The sequence below is a fragment of the Acanthopagrus latus genome, chromosome 23, assembly GCF_904848185.1.
Source record: "Acanthopagrus latus isolate v.2019 chromosome 23, fAcaLat1.1, whole genome shotgun sequence".
Taxonomy (NCBI): domain Eukaryota; kingdom Metazoa; phylum Chordata; class Actinopteri; order Spariformes; family Sparidae; genus Acanthopagrus; species Acanthopagrus latus.
In genome coordinates this window covers 11,777,745-11,798,107 of record NC_051061.1, presented here as the reverse complement: position 1 = coordinate 11,798,107, position 20,363 = coordinate 11,777,745, and the positions used below count along the sequence as shown (strand labels likewise).

The window sequence follows — 20,363 nt, the reverse complement described above, 5'->3', positions numbered from 1 at the left end:
TGCTCAAGTACTTTCAGCCTCCTCCAGGCACCAGCACATTGTCTATTCAGGTTTTTTTATTTTAGACAAAGACTCATGTCCGCCTCAACTTTGAGAACGTTTCTGGGAAATAATTTGGTGCGGTGCAGCCCAAAAGCTGCTAAAATCCCCTTTTCTGTATCCATCATGATGAGCTTGTCAAAGTTGCGTGCCTGCTGTTTACTGATGATTCGCACCGTGAAAACTGTGAGGCTGAGGAAGAGCTGCTCGTGTAATGGATACTCTGTAGCTACTGTGTCGCCTAGTTGCGCGGATATGTGTCGTTTCTCTGCTAAACGCACCGTGGAAAATTCACTGTCCATCAAAAAAAAAAAAAGAGCCTTTCTTTGCACTTTGAAACAGCGTTGTGTGTGTGAATTAGTTGTCTGGCCTTAGGCCCTCAGTTTGGCCCCACAGATTAAGGCTAGATTTATGATCTTGCCTGGTGAAAGTAATGAGCTCCAGCATCGCAGCTCAGTCCGAAGATAACAGACTCCTCGCACACTAGGCGCCGGTTAAAATGGATGAGTGTAATCAGAAGTTTTGTATCCTTATCTTCCTTAGTTTCAGTCCAACCTTGTACTATTTCAGGAACATTGCGAATGACGTCAAAAAACAAACGGAAAAAGATTTCAAAAAATAAAGATTTTTGTGGAATATTCACAGATGGTTCTTTCACCCGACTGCCACTGATTATTCTCGCTGGGCTGTAAAAACTGCGAGAAATCGTGTGCGCTCTTCAAGGGTGAAAAGCAAATTCTTAAGCCGCCTCTATTGTCTACCTGCCGCTCCTGTGAAGTACGGGCGGGGGGGGGTAAAAAAAAAAAAAAGGCGTTTCTGAAAAGGAGGTGGCCTTGCTGGCACAGCATGAGCAGGCTCCATTTTGAATGCTTCGGTGGACTTAGTTATTCCATCACAACGGATAGGCGGCTGTCCTTGAGAGGACACGCGCGGCGGAAACAATGAATGAGAGGTCAGCGCTAGTTTGTTGGAGAGTACAGTGCATGCCTAAACTTTCAAAATGTAATACTTCAGTTCCTTTGCTTTCACTAATCCCATATTCCTAACAGCACAAGGAGACTGAGCCGTTTTACATAAACTGTGTTTGTGAACAAACTGTGCGGCACTTTTATTTGGCGCCTGATTTCTCTTTTCCTCAATCTCTCCCCTCTCGACCCCCAGCTGATGCTAATGACACCAATTTATTTATAGTCGTTGGTTTCATGATTGGTTGACTCGGGGGGGAGAGTGAAAGGGGAGGATGGCGGGAGACAGGGTGATATTAAGTCCACCTCGATGCAGCGCACTCATATTTTAATGATGGGACAGGTCAGCTTTGGATAAATTGGACGTCCAGATTCTCAGACAGTGGCGTGCCTATGTGAAGACACGTCAGCAGCAGACTGACTGAAGCCCATTGTGACTAGACCAGACCTTGGCTGTACCATCGTCTGATACACTTGCATACCTATTTATATTTAAGCTTAGAGTGCATTTCATTTGATTGACTTTCAGGAGAGAATCAGAGGTTGGAGAACACGACCAAACATAACGTGAATAAAACTTTCAAACATTTCGTCATCTGTGCTCGTTTCTCCCCGTGCCAAGTCAGATTTTTATCAGCACTATCCCGTGATCCCACACCCCTGACGTCTTATGTTTTGGTTTGATTGAAAACGAAATTAAATGCTGCGCATTTACAGTAAGTTGGAAGATTAGTTGTACAACTAGCGCTCAGAGCGAGTGGCGGATGTTTGAGAGGTGAAAAAAATAAAGATGCCACCGGCTCTATGTGGTGGGGCACCAACCTGCAGAAAGTCGTGACTTCACCCAAGAGCGTTGTTCACCTTGTTTTGTCCAAGGGAAGGAACACCCATCATGAGTCTTTATCGAGAGTCTACCAGCGCTCAGAACAAAGTTACAAAGGGATAGTGGTCGAAGTTGGACAACCCCTCAAAAACCCCCCATGCATCATTAGCAGGGGTCAGTGTCGGAAAACTGGTATTCTGGTATCATCAGAATGCCGTTTGCTGTTGATGGAGATAGAGAAGCAAGCAAGTGATGGGCGGGACAGACAGAGGGGTGAGTTCATGACCGGGGCCTAACTCTCACCATCTTGTAGTGGCCATTTAAGCATCAGCCACTTGTTTCCGCTGAAAGTTGTCTCTTCCTTCATGCTCTGCACTGACAGTCTGTTCAACATTTTCATATGAATACATAGCGAGGCTTATGTAAGAAATATTGTTCCATTCTGAGCATATTATTACTCCACATCTGTCCTTGAGCGCGCAGAAGTCAGAGAAAGTCTGAAGTTACTTTTCAGCCCCTCAGTAATATGAGCGACTTGCTTATAATTGACCCTCGTATCGCTTTATTTAGCATTACATTCTTTTAGTATCGATTCCTGCCTACAGGAGCTCAACACAGTGGGAGGTTGTCAGGACGTCCGTGATGCAGCAGATAACAGCAAGAGGCGGAAGGGAAAATAGCACAGAGCTTAGCATAGAGGGGCTGGAGACTAATTATGTTGTATATGTCACCGCAGAGCATTTTGAGGGCTGAAAGCAGGGGTATGTGTTCAGAGCCTCGGGGCACGGTCTCATTCCACATTCAGCTTCATTTTTGCTGCTCCCCGCGGCAGCAGGGGAGCTTTCCATAGATTTAAAATCAAATGACATTTACACGGCAAAGGCTCGGCATATTTGCGCCCAGCAATTGATACTGATATTCGGTCGATGCTTTGTTTGATTTGTAGGCGAGATGTCCAAATACCACCAAAAAAAAAAAAAAGAGGTGCACAGCCTACATGAGAGGTTTTATCGATCATGTATTCAAATGACTCATGTCAGATTGTCATAAAATACAAAATGAGTAATTACAGAAATGGTCCGGTCAGTGCTGGATAATGAAAGATGGAAAATCAGGGCATACTTTGGCTTTATGTACACAAACTAAGGCAAATATGCATGTAAATGTTTTGGTCTCAGAGGTTGTGAAACTTCTCTCAGCCTGAGAGGAAATCAGCTGACCATGAGGGACATCTAGTGGTAAATTATGAAACTTCTTCAATACCATTATGTTCCCAGTTCAAAGAGCTGCCCTTGTAGCTTCTAATGTCAGAAATACAGTTATTATTATTATTTTTTGTCTGGTTGTTTGAAATGTCATTTTAAATAAATTTCTGCATACAAAGTAATCTTTGTTTCTAAAAGGCATCAAGTGTCAACTAGTGTTACATGTGCACCAGACCTGTTATTGATTCTTTAATTTTACAATGTGTCCCTGAAAGTGTTTTTATCTATCTATCTATCTATCTATCTATCTATCTATCTATCTATCTATCTATCTATCTATCTATCTATATATATATATATATATATATATATATATCTATATATATATATATATATATATATATATATATATATATATATATATATATATATATATATATATATATATATATATATATATATATATATATATATATATATATATATATATATATATATATATATATATATATATCTCTCTCTCTATCTATCTATCTCTCTATCTATCTATCTATCTATATATATATATATATATATATATATATATATATATATATATATATAGATATATATATATAGATATATATATATATATATACACACATATAAATAGTATTAGCAATACAGACTGAGCCTTGCTATGGTCCTGGAAAATAACATTCAAACCTTAAATCATGTAAACTCCATGAAGTTGAAACAGGAGTGACAACACTGAGGGATTAAAAGGTCAAAAACTTGACTTTCTCCAACAACTTCTACACTTACTAGAGAAAGTTAGAACTTATCCCCCCCTTAACTTTTTACCTCAGTGCCACAAGCACTTGGAAGTCTGTGTGTGGTGTGTTTTCATTGCATTATGGATCAGCTGCCTCCAGGGAGCGCCCCTCTCCAGCACTGCGTCTGCTGCCCACCTTTTCTTACCTGCCTGCAGCAACTGTCAAGTCAGACACAGGTATCAGGCACTGGAACGAGGCCTTCAAAATAAAAGTGTGAAAAAGCCCATGATTTCAAAAAAGGCTCTTTATCGAGTCATGAGAGGTGTTGTAAAATAGACAATCAGAAATATACAGGGTGGTTAGAAAGCAATCAATATATCCTTCACATATATAAAGAAACCTGTCGCATTAATCATTGCATATTTATACCAGTATCTTTACACTCCACCGCTGGAAGAATGTGGTGCTAAACCTAATGTTTGATACAAAGCTAAATGATCTAATTTTCAGAGACATTTATTTTTTTATTGCACTATGCCATCTAGGTCTCCTACATTATGTTCTCAGGGCACCACTAACCTATAAGCCACTTGAAGCATCTGTAAGCTTGCTTTTTTGTAGCTTGGTCACAAGTTGTGCTGCACAGTATAAAATAATACAATACGCTCCAAGACGAGACATTTTCACTGTTTACACAAACTAAACACGCACTAAACTTGCATGAGGGCATATTTGCTTGTGCACACACTTTGCAGAATTGCCTATCAATATGCTTATCTGTCATTTGTTTGCCTGTAATAAAATGTCCATGATACTTGACCTTATGGCTTACCCTGTCATTACCAGCTCTTCTTCATCTTAGCTCTAAACCTGTTGCACCACATTTACTCCTCTTCAACAAAATGAACAAGAGTTAGATCTGGGTTGGTGATAGTTCTGGTTCAAAGTTGGTTCAACTTGTTTACCTTTTAAGAACTGATTCGCTTTTCTACGGGCCTGAGGGCCACTGTAGAGTCACATCATTTGGTCACTGTATACGTCTCCATTTGCCAACTTTGTAAGGAACAAATATGAAATATGGAAATCAGACCTAATTTGACGACACTGACTCTTTACAAGTGCTCTCTGCTTTGTGTGCCTACATTGGCATCAAAACATGACTGGTCCTCGGCCCACTGTCACTTTGATTAAAAGCGAACAGCGAAAGGCTTTTTGTTTATTCTCCCATGGTTATCTCAGCACACGCTACACCAGCTCAGGTCTTTAAAAATGCCATCATAGGTAGTTTTAGTCTGATCTTGGTCACGATAACCCACTCCCAGCCCCAGTCTTATGCTGTTCCTTGTTCTAGACCAGCAAAGTGTTGATGCCAATCAAGCCCTCAAGAAGAGCACCAGGTTTTGAAGCCAACTTTCACAGTGACCTAACTGTGTAATTACAATGTCCCGTGATGCAATGGGGCCCAAAAAGACTTTTCCCCACTGATTGGTCTGTGCTCACTTTAACCCCAGCCCCTGTGAGCCAGGTCTTTGGCTTGGAAATACAAAGAACTGGTTCCAGAAAAGGCACTGGCCCCGAACCGGCACCTGGGACTGCCTTGGTTGAAGAGGGGGCAACTGTGATCGATTTAATAAAAAACAGAAGGTTTAATTTGAAGGCAACCGACCGGAAAAGTGGTTCATCCTCTTAATCAGTCCGACTTGACACATGTCCACCTTTTTCTTCCTCCCTTCCTCCCTCCACACCTCCACAGGCCTCCTCCCCTCCTCTCTCTCTCTCTCTCTCTCTACAACTATCCACCTACAACAAGTTTGACAGCGCAGCTTTTTCAGCGCTCACGGTCCTCAGCAGCACCTCCACCACCACCTCCTCCACCAGCAGCAGCGGCAGCAGCAGCAGCGGACGGCTCGCTCCCTCCCTCTCCCTCTCCTCTCCGGGTTTACTTTTTTCCTCTCCTCACCTCCACAGTTTTTTTTTTTTCCTTGGTTGGTGTTGCGTTTCCTGCTGGCTATGAGGAATTTCATGTGTCCGTAGGTTTTTGCTCACTCCCCTCCTCTCTGCTGTCGTTTTAGTTTTTAGTTGTTTTTAGTTGTTTTTATTTTTATTTATTTTTTTTTTTTTTCCGTTGGGCGTCGCGAGGGATACACCGTTAAACATGTCGAGGAGCGCGGACGAGGTGTACAAGCTAACAGAAAGTACATACAAGGTGAGTAAACACCGGTGTGAACACAACAGGTGGGACCGGGACAGGAGAGGGGGCAAATACCTCCGTGCATCCATGTGTCCGTGTGTCCAACTTTCTGCTGACTTGAACCACCTGAGCTGGCAAACAGGTGTTTTAAAGTCAGCTTTGTTTTGCTCTAGCTAGCTTAAATTTAACGGTTTACCTGCTAATAACACGAGGGAAGGATGAGGGGAAGCTCAACCTGGACACGGTTAATTTTTGCCTTTTGTTTATAATATAGATTGTATTATGAATACTGTAGAGAAGTTATTTTAAATGTTTAAGTGGGCTCTTGTGTTTTTCTATAGCCCTTGTTTGCCAACTTTACCCCTGCATCAGGAAAATGCAGACAGACTGATGTGTTGAAACAGGTTAAAAGGGGCACTATGTAGTTTTGGAGAAGAAAATCAAACTCAGAATTTATATGTTTACGATATTAACGAGGTAGTAATACCAACTAGCTCGTCTTTTCTAGAAGTGAATAAACAAGCTCTTCCCAGAGGAAAAGAAGGTCCCCAGAACACTGTTTGGAGGCTGCAAAGGTGGCAGGGTCCGCCACATATGAACAGAACCAGTAGGGAATTGTGTTGTCCTGTAAGGTCAGATTGTTCATTCAGGCAATTCGTTTTATTAGGTTTGATCAAACATAAAGAAATCAGGCAATGAAGATCTTTTCCTTCTGGTTGAACTTTATTCCCTAAAACTACATAGTGCACGTTTAATGAAACAGATTCCTTAGGTGGAGAGCAGAGACTTTTCTCCAGAAGCCAGTTGCTGACTAATAATGAGTTTAGCTTGCAGGTTTTTGAAGAAATCAGCCCCACCCTAGGAGTGCCATTTCCTCATTAAAGCGCTGCTATAGGTTTACAGCATCAATTGAGGCAGCTGTAAACATACTCTGGCATCTGTACCTTCTTGTTATCAAGTAGAGCTAATTTAATAAAGATAAGAAGGTGCTTTGAAAGTCAGCTGCTGTTACTTTATTTGTGTCCTCCAAGGCACACTTAATGAGTCATTTGCTTTCACATGTTTGCTGTGTGATTTCATGGAGGTTAAAAGATAAACTAACCAGTAAATGGATGCAAGTCCCTTAGAGTTTGAACTTTTAACTAGCTGCACTGTGTAGACAGATGTGCATGTTGCCTCCGCTGGTGGAGAAAAAGTGAAGGTGAGTAAGTATAAAGAGGCTGGAGGGGGAATAAAGTAGACAAAATGCTTGTTCTTGCAACCATTTAGACTTTCTGAACAGCTTTTATCCGCTACCCTCCTCTCGGGACAGCCCCCACAGCTCCTTGGTGTGATGAAATGCAGGAAAAAGACTCCAGGTTTAATAATTTAGCTGGCTGTGTGTGTTGTGTGGTAAGATTATACAGCAAGCTCCTCGGCAGCCGTCACCTCTGGCTCACAGCTATAATCAGCCACAACACAAGGCTCACATAATACAATGTGTTTACATGAGTGGCTGTGATGTCTTCAGATTTCTTGATGCTAATGATCTTGATGCTCATTCTTCATATGTTTGATGACATCTGAATTGGAGGATCAAAGTTCTGTGGCTTATATGTCACAGATTAAAGGTCTGAATGAGGAGTTTGTGATCACTGCTGGGCTCATGAATCATTGTTTGCCATAGGGTTAAGTTTATGCATTACGTAAAGCAACAGTTTGTACCTTCCTGAAGAAGGGCAGTTGAGTTGTTGAGTCTCAGTCATAGATAGATGCTTTGGTTTGGCAGGTAAGATTGGACATCAACACAAACCTAATGAGCACCGACTGAGATTTTAACATTGATTTCTTCTGGAAAACTGGCTTATATTTGTTCTGAACGACTACATTTTTACCTTTGAGCAGTTTTTAAGTGTTTTCGTGAGTGACATGTCCATTTTTTAATGGAGAAAATACTCACCTCAAGTATCAGTACTTAACGATCAGTGGTGAGACTCAACAATCAGCTGTTTTTCTCCAGGAAGTTGCATTGTGTTGCTTTAAGAATCGTTTACCAAAGTTGTATTATTTCATGTGTTCTGGGCTAGAGTGTGAATCCAAGATAAGACCTCATCCTCTCATAGTCATCGCAAAGAATAGCTCAGTAATTTGCATAATCACAGAGATAAGACACTGATTAGGGAATGTTAAGGTATGCTAAGAATGAGAATCCCACTTTTCTTTTCATTCATTCTTGAGTCTGTGTCATCTTCCATGTAACATGTAAGACTGCCTGTGCAGCATGCAGGTCTAAAGGTCATAGTTTATAGCCCATGTTAATGTATAGTCAGCGTGGTTTAACATGACTGTGTGAATTTCAAGCTTCCCCTCCTTGAATACATCTGAAGTAACTCAGTCAGGTGGACAGTCATCCACTTGTTGATTCAGCAGTGTTTCATCCATATAACTATGGAAAGCTCGATTGACATCATGACTAACTGTCTCTGCTTGTGTCTCCGCCCAGAGCGTAATGGAACAGTTCAACCCAGGACTGAGGAATCTGGTCAACCTGGGCAAGAACTACGAAAAATCTGCGGCTGGTGAGCATTTTTTACATCAGTAATAAACATTCGGGGTCATTTTGTGCTTAGAAAACAAATGCACCTAACCAGAAGGTTTACCAACAGGTATTAGGGATCCTGACGAACATTAACAATCATTTTATCATTTCTCCAGCAATGACCTTGGCGGGAAAGTTATATTTTGATGCAATGTCTAAGATTGGGGAGAGTGCTGCAGTGTCTCCCGTCTCCAGAGAATTAGGTAAGTTTCCATGTTTCCCTGTCCTCTGGCTCTACTGGGATGAACTGGGGCAGATCTGCAGACAGTGCAGATAGTTCTTGCTTTCCCAAAATAGTTGTTTATCTCAGCTGGGTCTCAGAAGCATTGTCGGGGGGTTCCCAGCGGTGTATTTATGCCGAATTTGTCTTGCATAAACATTTGATTTCTGAATAATTTCCTCCTCACCCTGTGTATCATCTTATCATTCAGACATTTCTTTTTCTCCATTTGATATGAGTCTTGTTCACATTTTAAATTTTATTTCCAGAGCAGTGCCTCACAAGCTGTAGCAAAAGATCAATGTGATAAATGGTGATGAATGTAATTTGAAGCTAGGTAACAGAAATACTCCCTCAGTCACTGGTCTGAAAATTGCCATCTAGGGCTAATCATGAAAGTAAGTCCATTTCTGAAAGTCTTGGTGGCCAAACCTGATTTAGACTGTCTTTGTTTCTGGGTGGATGAATCAGTAGTGAGTCTCATAAAGAATCAGATATCTCATAGAGAATGGGGAATGTAAGCGAAGCCTTAACATGTGAAATGCAATAATATGAAAACAAACTTACTGTGATCATAGCATGGGTCTTCAGTTAAAGGCATTGCTGTTGAATTCTGAGCAAATTGCTCTTTTTCTTTTTATAAGTGAAAGTTTGTACTGTAAGATTTTCTCGTTATTGTTATCACACAAGCCAGGAAGCATTTTTCCTTGAACACAGCTGCAGCTATACTTTTATTAATGCCAGCATGATGCCTGTGATGGATACACTACTGTGTGTGTATTGTAAACTTGAAACACACTGTGGCGTAGGGGGTTTTTTTTGGTTCGCTGTTTGTTTCTTGTGAACTCCCTAGGCTTCAGCTCCCACAAGCTCATTTGCAGTCCAAAGATGTCTGGCATGCTAACTCATGTCACTAGTGGCACACTTTGATTTAACTGCTGTATGTCTCTCAGCTCCCCTGCTGATTAGCAGCAAAACTGCTAATTAAATTCAGCAGCACAATGGGATGTGCCTCATGTTGTTCTGGTGTCAATTTTCTGACACACTGAAAGCATTACCCCGCCCAAAAAAATGAGACATTGGCTGTGAATTCAATTGTGCAAATGCTATGATTATAAATCCACATCTCAGCTTTCTATCCCTCCGTCTGTCCCATCTGTTCAGCATGTTGAACATAGCCATTGTCTCTGTTGCAAGGACTTGAGTTTTTAACAGTTGACATAGTAAAATACAGACAACTGAGGAGTGAGTAATGCTGCAGAAAAGAGAAGTTCTGATGGTCGTTTCAGCCATGAACTTTTTAATCCTCTTCTGTGTTTAACAGCCAGCTTTGCCTAAATCTAAGGGTGATAAGAACTGATTTGGGTGGTTTTTCCCGTTAATAAATAAAGTTGTTGATGTAAATATATTTGTTTGCATGTGGTATTGTTATTGGTGCAGCTGTCACAAAGACAACTGGATTGCTTTACTTCTTCCTCAGAGTAGCAACTCTCAACAACACAGGAAAAAACATGAGTTTATTCATTCATTTATTCTATTATGGAGCTGTGAGAGCAGATAGCAATGATGCCAGGCTGTCAACCTTACTGGATTGCCATGCCTTGATTTTCCTGGGAGATTTTTCCTGTCTGGCAGATGAAACGGTGAAGTGAAAGTGAGGTTTAATGGGAAACAATGTAAGGCTCAGGTGGTGTCATTATTCTTTTGCCTTTTCACTGTGCAATCAGCAATTACTTCATAATGATGCATGAAAACAAAAATCATTTCTGTTGACAGTTAAAGTCATCTGTGATCTTCCCACACATTTTTATTATAAATGCTGAACATAATCACAAGGCACAAACACTTCAGTTTGTCATCTGTAGGTTGTAAAATATATTCAGTGTGCATATGATGCACGCTGGCTTTCAGTCTCTGAAAAACAGACTGGCATGTCATGAGACCTTTCTATCTGTTTTGGATAGAAAAGACAATGGATTGGCACTGTAGGAATCTCACCCACCAAAAATCCAAATTGTGTAAAGAAAGCCCATCTGTATTTAATGTTGTAGCTGTTGTTGTTGCTTCCTTCTTGTTTTTATAGCTGTATACAGTGAATGGAGTACAGCTTGGAAAATCCTTCCAGTCATAGGAAGTGAGGAGGAAATGAGGGGAGGGACACAAACAACCTTCTGATTTATATCTCTGTCTGTAACAGTAATTCAACTAATTATTAGCCATTTTATTTTTCAAAATAAAACATAAATTCCCATTTTAATCCTAGAAATGATAAGTCTGAGGGATGATGTAAACATTAGAATTAAAAAAGAGCTTAATGTAGGGGTGTCCAGGCTGAGTCCATGATGTCCAGGCTGAGTCACACTTACCCCTAACCTCTGGACACGGTCCAGCACCCACTAATCCCTGTATGAGAGGGACAGACAGAGACAGGGAGAGGCACTCTGGTCTCATGACAGATCAGTTTAGTCTGAGTCATTATGGTGGATAATGTAGAGCAGGGGGTGATTAAAAAGGCACTCCAAACAGTAGTCTAATCTGATAAACCAGGAGTCTGTAGTGCACATCATAATAACCAGCCAGGATGTCCCTCTGTTGTCCGCTGTCCACTACAATATAAACTCCTCTATTTCTCTAGGAAATTGAGTTGTTTTACAAAGAACACAAAAGTCTGAGCTGCTAGTGGACGTAGTGGAGCTGCCTGTCAGAAACCTGAGCTTCAGTGACGCGTAGCCAACCAGAAACCAGATACTCTGGAGAGGCACTGGAGGACCGGTGCACCTCGTCCTCCTACCTTCTTCCTTTAATGTCTTCAGTCCCCCCCCCCACTCCTCCTCCTCCTCCTCCTCTACCAGAGTTCAAATGTCAACAGTTGTTTCATTCAAGCACTCAGGTATCTGACTTGTCTCCTTCTCTGGTCAGACATGGAGCATGAATCAAGATCTGTAGAACCAGGTTGTGTAGAGACCAGGAGTTTTGGGTCTTCAATCTTGTATTTGAGTTGAAACGAAGTGTTGATGATGCTGGAACTTTAAAATATGTTGTTGGTTCTTCAAGGAAAAAATTGACAAGCACCCTGCAACTGTTGCCCAAAAATTCTGAAGAGTATTTAACAGCCTGTAAAATGCCATGACCATGCAGCATTTTGTTGTCAGCAGGGAATTGAAAGTCATCCAATCTTGTCCTGTTACAGCAGCGAGGGCTTTGCAGACGCTTCACAGACCCACACACAGAAACAAACAAACAAACAAACAAACAAACACACACACACACACACACACACACACACACACACACACACACACACACACACACACACACACACACAGAAATACACAAGCCATCCTTTGATGGTCCTGGCCTGTTCAAATGGCATCAGGCCCACTTTACATAATCCAAGCATGTTTGCATGGTGTGTCAGGTGGCTTGCTCAGATGCCAGGATTATTTTGCCCACAGTCAAAAACAGTGGAGGAACTGTGGGCCGCTTTGCATGCTGCCGGCAAAATGTTGTTTTCAAAATCAGCTCAGAGAAGGAAGTTGCTTCTATGTATTTATTTATTGTCAACATTTAGCACTGTTTGTTTCACTTTTCTTTTCTTTATATTTTACTTTTTCTCTCCTCCATGGTAACCTCATAGGTCATGGCTCGAGAATGGAGCTTGATCATTTTTGCAATCAAGCTGTCATTGTTCATACAATGCATTTATAATGACAAGGCTGAGTCTCTGTTTTTCTCTTTTGTTGTGTACGGTGTTGTTTTGATAGTGTCTTTGATAAACCGTATCTACACAAGACATGTGACATCCCACTGCACATTGGATTCAAGGCTAAGTTATGCTCCCTCTACATACAAAAATACATATGTTCGTTTCAAACGATAGAACCATCAAAGGCCAAATGCTTCCCGTGCGTCCTTAACATTGGCATCAATCTTAAGCAACACAACCATTAGTGGGCCCGGCTAGAATCAGCTCGGTCTTGCATGGACTTCCACTTTTCCTCCGCCACCATCCGACCTCTTCTAGCTGTTCTGTAGTAACTGTTTATCTCTGTAATGGGTGAAGTAACATCATATAGATGTTTCTCACCAACTCACATAACCTCAAAAACTTCAGCCATTTTTCAGACTTCTTTCTCTTGTTTTGTGGCTGTGTGTCACTTTGAACCATAAGATACACTGCTACACTGCCCCCGGCAACTACCACTCACTGCTCCATTGGTTCATAAGCTTTCTGAAACTGTACAAAGAACAACTGATATAAATCACTAAGTGGTTTTGTTCAGATGGCACATACAGACATTGTGACATGAACTACAATGCCCTAAGGACAAGCATGCATTTTCTCTAGGTGTTGTGCTATGTTAACTCAGCTGCAGTGAAAGAAAGGACCTTAATAGTGACATTTTGGTACCACGTCCTAGTTGACTTCAGTTTTTGATGATGTTCTGTAATCCTAAAGCTTGTTGCAGTTTTACATTTACGTACTTTGTGGCTCCTCCACTCCTAACATTCGAGAGAAAGGTTACACCTCAGGTACTTAACCTCTCAGTCAGGCCTGCTGAATTGTCAGATGCTACCTTTTGTGTTTGTGCAACAGCTATCAGCCCTGTAATGGTGAATGTAAAAGTCCTCCACAAAGCACCGTGTGTCCAACCATGACTCAAGAGCCATTTACATCCTGGGTAAACAGGGCTGTAGGCAGCCAGTCTGTATTGTGTGTTTTTTTTTTTTTTTATCTCAGTTTAGTTTTGTTAGCTCATGGCGGTGAATTGCTTCTGCCATAATCCACATCACAACACACTTTTGCCCTCGCACCTTGCTCACCTGTTGCCTGGCAACGTTTTGTCCTGACTGTGACAACAATAAACAAATGAGCATGAACTGCCAGTGAGAGACTGTGAATTCCTGTGATGTCAGTGTAACTAAGACCTTCAATGACACATTGATTTGAATCATTCAGATATTGTGATATGTTGATGACTCACATCATTTGCGTCTTACAAATAAACCAGTCCGTCAGGTATCTGACTCTATACCACACCTGTAGACATTTTTAAGTTTACCTTCTTAATGTAAGATAAGGGGACTTTGAGGTCAGCTGTGTATTCATTCTTATGCGGTTAGCATGCTTTACTTGTAACCCAGTGTCCTTTGCCACCTTGTGCCTCTGCTGTCTTTTTTTCTCCCTCTGTTTTTTCTGCCCTTATCCAACACTCAAACACACTCTTCATACCTTTTATCCAATACTACCAATACACCTATTCCTCCCTCAATTAACACACACTCTCCTCCCTTCCTTTCCCAGCTGTTGCCCCCAACCCCCCACAGTTTCTTTTCTCCTGCTCTGTCAAAGGGCAGATTTACTGGGTTGATCTCTTGGCCTTTATCTGCCGAGCTGTTTGAACTGCACTCAGTGAAAGAGCCAGTCTTGCTGTAAGGCAAGGTGGGGCAGACGAGGTGTAGAAAGACAGCGTGGGGAAGGGCCCTGTTTACATACTGATGAATGCATAGGTCATGGTGATGCATCAGACAGACATCGTAATGTCTGTCAGGGATTTGCACAGTACATTTTAACACGTCAGCATTGTTGAATAAAGGAAACAGGTGTTTTTTTCCACTGGGGGCAACACTGTGTTGGAATTATGTAATTTCAGACATTGATTTATTAATTTGAAGACAATTGCTATTGAGGCACAAGGACAGTGGATCCCTTTATTAATCTCTCTTGAAAACAAATTTGTGTGTACATGCAGATGGCTTCTAGTCACATTTGTTTCAGTATTAAGTCCATAGCCTCTATAAATCTCAACAAACATGGAAATTTTGAATGACTCAAGTGTTGTTTATTCACCGAGCCAACGCCTCCCCTCTGTGATGGCACAGGTCCTCCATTTGTTACAGACAAATTAACTGTTCCTGTGCTCTGAAGCAGAAGCCACTGTATCTGTTTGGAGGAAAATCTGTCTTTAAAAAGTGTCTCAGGGTTGCATCACTATTAACACCCCTGTGTGCAGTGCAGCTGTACTTGTTGGCTACTGAAGAATGTTTTTTTCATGACATTTACTCACTGTACACGGAAAATAAATGCCTGTGGGAAAAGCTCTGTGTGGGAGAAGTCATAACATGAGGAATAAAGTTTCCATTCTGATGATTTGCTTCCTGCTTGTTCATCCAAAGCACTTGATCTTGTGGTAGACAGACGGTCTTCAATCGCAGTTTACACTAAGCATGTCTCTGAAAGGACATCTTACAAATTATCGATAATTGGTATAAAAGAGTTTAAACCGAACAAACCAATTTTTGTTTGGTATTGTTTTTGTTAGTAGTTGTCGCCACAGTTCAGCTGCTGCAGTTTTGCTCATTCTACAATATAACAAATATTAAAAGGCCCTTTGAATCGGTGAGCGGCTTTATTCAGGCCACAGACAAGAAGACACAAGTCAGCATGTTGGCCATCTGGTTCAGAGGTACTGCATAGCAATGGCACTGAAGTGTTTTTATTGTTAAATTAGTGAACTTGAAGAGTTTGGTATAATGATTAAATTTCTACCTTAAGAACTGGTGTAATGACGTGTCAAAGTCATTTCTTGGGGCTGCAAAGTTGTATTTGTTTGTTTTGTTAAAAATGCTTCAAAATGCACAAAGTACTGTGATTATGATTTCTGATGATTTTTATGACAACTTTTTAAATCACTGACATTGCTCTGTGTTGTTTTGGGGAGGTCAATGCAAAATTTAATTACAATTTTCCACAAAATGATTTCTCTCCATAATCCTAATTTGATTGCTTTTGTTAGCAACATGCAAAGACAGGAGGTTGTAATTTGTGGCTGCCTGCCATCTGAGCTCTTTTTGATTAGCCGAGCAGTAGGTGGTCCAGTTTTTCAGGTCCTGGTACATGTATTTATTCTACTTTCATCCCGGCGAAGGAAACCCTTTTGTAGTGGGTGACATTTGAAGGTTTTTCAAATTGCAAATGACACGCATAATTCTTCAGTGACACATTCTTCCATTTACGGTATATGTATAGGTGTAACGCATTGTGCTCATTGTCAGTGTGCACTGCTGTCACTGTGTTGCACAGCATTTCTAGATAACAAAGGACTGGAAGAAAAAGCTAACAAGACCAGAAAATTAGATTACTGTTGGCCTGTCTTTCTTCATGATACTGACATTAACGTGAACATTTGTCTGTCTCCCTTTCTTGTTCTATTTGTGTGGCAGGTGTAGTGCTGATGGAAATCTCCGAGGTCCACAGGAAGGTTCATCTTGAGCTGGAAGAAAATGTGAGTGCAGATGTATTTTTGTAAGTGCGTACATGCTTCCAGAAAATGTTCCTTAACTATGTTGCCTCACCAAATTTCAGACAGTGTCACTCTCTGAACCTGTTGCTCATTCCAGACAAGTGTAAGCAAAGCCACTATTCACTAAGCACCATTTAGTGGTTCACACAGTCAGCCAGTAGCTTTCTCCCCTCTCCACCCACCCTTAACAGATATTTACTGCCTTCTATTCTCCCTCCTCACCTACATCAACTAAAGCAGAACCATGAGCAGGCAGTACGAAGAGGTTGAATGAGGAAGGGAAACAACAGGTTTATGCTGTTGAAGCACCTGTTGGTTTATTTCCTGGCTGAAAACAGGGGGCAGGTCTCAACATGCCCTGGCATAGCACCAGCTGGAGCTGTTGAAGTTTGGTGCATTGAGAAAGTACAGCCTTATTTAGGCTGTTAGCATGCTTACACCACAGTAATACTGTCAATAAGGATTATTTTTAATTATGAATACAATTCTTGATTATTTTTCCAGTTAATTTGATATTTTTTTATTCTATGAAATTTTAGAAATTAAGGAAAAATACTCTCTAAAAGTTTACGAAGCCAGTTGATTGCTTTGTCAAAACAAGCTGAAGCAAAACCTCACATGGGAGCAAAAAGATGTTTGGAATTTGAGAAAATACTAAAAGCTATTAACTGATCACTGATTGTCATTGATTGTTCAACTGTTCCAGCACTCCATCCAAACAATTGGTTGTATTTACATTGTTTACTGAGACCTCTACTTAGAACGAGATCTTCACACATTTATACAAGATTGTTTTCTTTGAATGTTGCACAAGCTTTGTGCTTAGGAAATAAATAATGCCAGACTTTGAACACAAGTTGTTAAAGTTGTTCTTTGGGGTCGAAAAGTTGCGAGGCGCTCCCTAGAGACATTGTTGCCATCAGCGTCAGTGAGTGGGTAGACTTGTAAATGGACTCCTGTTGGTGAGTCACAGCATCCGTCCAGGTTAGAGAAAATAATGTAAGAAAACCCCTTTGCAGACTTGGATGAAGCTCTGCATCATGTGTTCAACGAGGTCTCTGTGGTCATCTCAGTGTGTTCAGTAATGGGGTCTTCCAATTCACTGATCCGCCTCGTGTGGGCACGCCACTGCGTCTCAACAAGACTTTGGTGATGGGATTGCTTCAACACCCTCACACTAATGAGAGGGAGCTGCAGAGAAAGGGAGAGAAGTCTGTGGGCATTCCCACGCTTTGTTTCTGACTCATTCATAAGCGCAACCTCGGACTTGGCTCTCACCCCCTCACACACACACCGATACACTCTCCATTTCTCTCTTTGAGGCTTACAGTATTTTCCCTGTTTGCCGCTGACAGCAAAGCTGACAAACTGTTGCACTCCATCCTCCCATCCAATTAATAATTATCTGTGTGTCTTTTTCCCCTCTTCTCTCTGCTCCCTCCTCCTCCTCCTCACCTGAAGTTTAAAAGGTTCCACAGGGAGATAATAGCCGAGCTGGAGAGAAAGACCGACATGGATGTCAAATACATGACAGTGAGTAGTTTCTGTGTGTGTGCGCATGTTTGTTTTTTGTGTCTGAGTCATTCATTATGGAACACACACACACACACACACACACACACACACACACACACACACACACACACACACACACACACACACACACACACACACACACACACACACACACACACACTGCCATTTAAAAAGTATGTTTTTTTATGTGATTGTTTTCATCATTGATTTGTTGTTGACTTGATTCTTATTGCTGGCTCTGTGGCTTTTTGGAAAGCACACATAAAACATGTCTATAAAAAGATTTTTGTTTATTCATAGTTGTGATCATGAAGAGGATGAACAGGTAGATGGATGGAAAACTTTCTCATTGATGTGAGGGTTTCATTTTTACTCAAACACCTGAACCATGACTGAGTCCTGTGCAGCAATTCTGTAATTTTCTGTCACCATGACTGCAGCCATGACATTTAATTTATGTCCTAATAGGAGTTATTGCTGCAACACAACACAGCAACACAAGCCAAAGTGGTCGACCAAGCATATTGTTAATGCTTTGACTGATAGTCTTGGTGTGTTACAGGTGCAAATGTATGCACAACTGCACAGAGATAGCTGGAAATATGTATCATTTTGCATGAAGTTCCAATAATAATTATACTACTCACTGTCATTATAGTAGTTATTTAAGTCCAATATCAAATTTGAATATTCAACAAATGGCAAATGGAATCAAATTAAGACTAAGATAGCATCATATCAAATAGATGTAAAAGAAAAAGAATTCCACTCAGTAGATTGCAGGCCTCTGCCAGCAGTCCCCTTTAATTCAGTCCAGCCTCATCCAGTTTCCTATCTGTAACTCAAAAGCAGCAAATTCAAATTCACTTCATCCAGATTTTTTATTAGGGTCCAAATCAAATTCTACTCACACATACCAGCCACCTAAATGCATCTGATGCTTTTTATAAATATTCATGCATTATTCCTTGAGAAATGTTGAACAACATGCAAATGTAAAGAAAGTGAGGGGGAAAAATGTCCTGGATCCATCCCTTTATCCACATCCAAACCAAAAGTAATGGGGTCAGAGAACCAGCCTCCATCCATCTGTGCATGAGTTTTTTGTGTAATCCTGCTTTCAAACCATCAAGCCAACAAACAGACTAGCTGAAAACACCTTGATGGAGAAATGAATAACGTGATTCAGAAAGGGTTTGTTCTATATTTGTTCTCATGTCATACATGAGTTTGAACAGGACAGTTTTTGATATGTACAGAAAGTTTATATTTCAAGCCGAAGTGTGAATATGTATAGAGGTTATATGTGGGTTAGACAGCTATTTTGAAAAGGAGCGGTATTTAAACCAGACTCTCCTCTGCTCCAGGCCACGTTTAAGAGGTACCAGATGGAGCACAAGATGAAGCAGGATTCTCTGGAGAAGTCTCAGGCAGACCTGAAGAAGCTGAGGAGAAAGAGCCAAGGCAAGAACGCCAACAAGTATGAGAACAAAGAAAGCGAGGTAAGCTGGACAGAGACACACAGACATGTGACACATCATGTGTCACATGGATTCTCTTTCCTTGACATACACACACACACACACACACACACAGGCGTGTTCATATGTGCATAGACATAATTACACCGACACACACACAGTCATTTCCAAACCCTGACACCTGAGATGCATCATGTCAAAGCCAGTGTAACAAAAGGTGGGGACAGTGTGTGAAGTGTCTGCTCTGTGCAGTCATGCAGGAGAAGATGTATGTGTGTTTGCTTCTTTTACACCCGCATACAAACCTCTTCCTCCACCTGTATGCTCAACAAGTAAAGTGAACACATGTACAAAACAAGCAAATAAGGAAGAGTGATAATACTGACCAGAGATGCTTTGGATAACTACTATAAAGTCTGGGCAGTTATCAGTATAGACTAAGTGCTACACCCCTCCTAAATTTAATGACTGCCAGTCATCTGATCATAAAACAGATATCTTGATAACCTTAGAGACACATATGTGAAGTGGACATTCTTATTTATAGCAACATTTTGCTTTCATATCAAACAAAACAAAAAGTATTATTTGACCTGGACCCTTGAGACATGTTTGTTTATTGCCAAATTGGCAAAAGGATATAGTAATGTTGAACACCTTAGACTGCCTTGTTTAATTGTTGGAAGTGCTCAGTTAATTAAACCTTTGGTCTTTTGTGTCTTTTTGCTTTTCACCTTGTCATAAGGTGTCTTCAGTGTCCCCTTTACAAAATAAATGCCTTTGATTTTGTTTACAGATGGGTTAACTGAGTGTACCATATTAGTAACTGTGGACTGTTAAGTCATCATTACAGTCAGTGTAAGTTGTCATTACATGGTGCCACCACACCCTGCTAACAGCAAGTCTCCAGGGTGAAAATTGCAGAGATTAATCTCAAAGCAGCACAGCAGCCTCAGATCTTACATAAGCTTCCTACCATCGATCGAGTCAGGCAGCATGTTGGCGTGTGTGTGTGCGTGCCTCTGTCAATGTGTATACTGTCAACACAGTCCACCCTACCTATCCTAAGCCTGACAAAGATAAAGTGAGAGAGACAACCATTAACAAGAAAAAACACAAGGAATAACATTACTAATATAGGTTTAATGCAGCTATAACAGTTTTCATACACTTGATATTTTATTACCAAGAAAAAATACTTTATTGTAACAAAGTGGCAAATTCATTTTTACATAAATACGTGTAAGGTGAAATTAAGATGTTACA

General features: G+C 40.9%; 1 protein-coding gene across 1 annotated transcript in view; it reads left to right on the top strand.

Annotated features, from left to right (window-relative positions):
• The first annotated feature begins 5,484 nt into the window (after positions 1-5,484).
• baiap2l1b (BAR/IMD domain containing adaptor protein 2 like 1b) overlaps positions 5,485-20,363 on the top strand; it is a 30,917-nt gene continuing 16,038 nt past the window's right edge. Inside the window, exons 1-6 of the mRNA XM_037089929.1 lie at positions 5,485-5,993; positions 8,461-8,536; positions 8,673-8,759; positions 16,001-16,062; positions 17,542-17,613; positions 18,984-19,118. Coding sequence (XP_036945824.1) covers positions 5,943-5,993; positions 8,461-8,536; positions 8,673-8,759; positions 16,001-16,062; positions 17,542-17,613; positions 18,984-19,118 — 483 coding nt within the window. The 5' untranslated portion in view covers positions 5,485-5,942. The remainder of the gene's footprint in view (positions 5,994-8,460; positions 8,537-8,672; positions 8,760-16,000; positions 16,063-17,541; positions 17,614-18,983; positions 19,119-20,363) is intronic.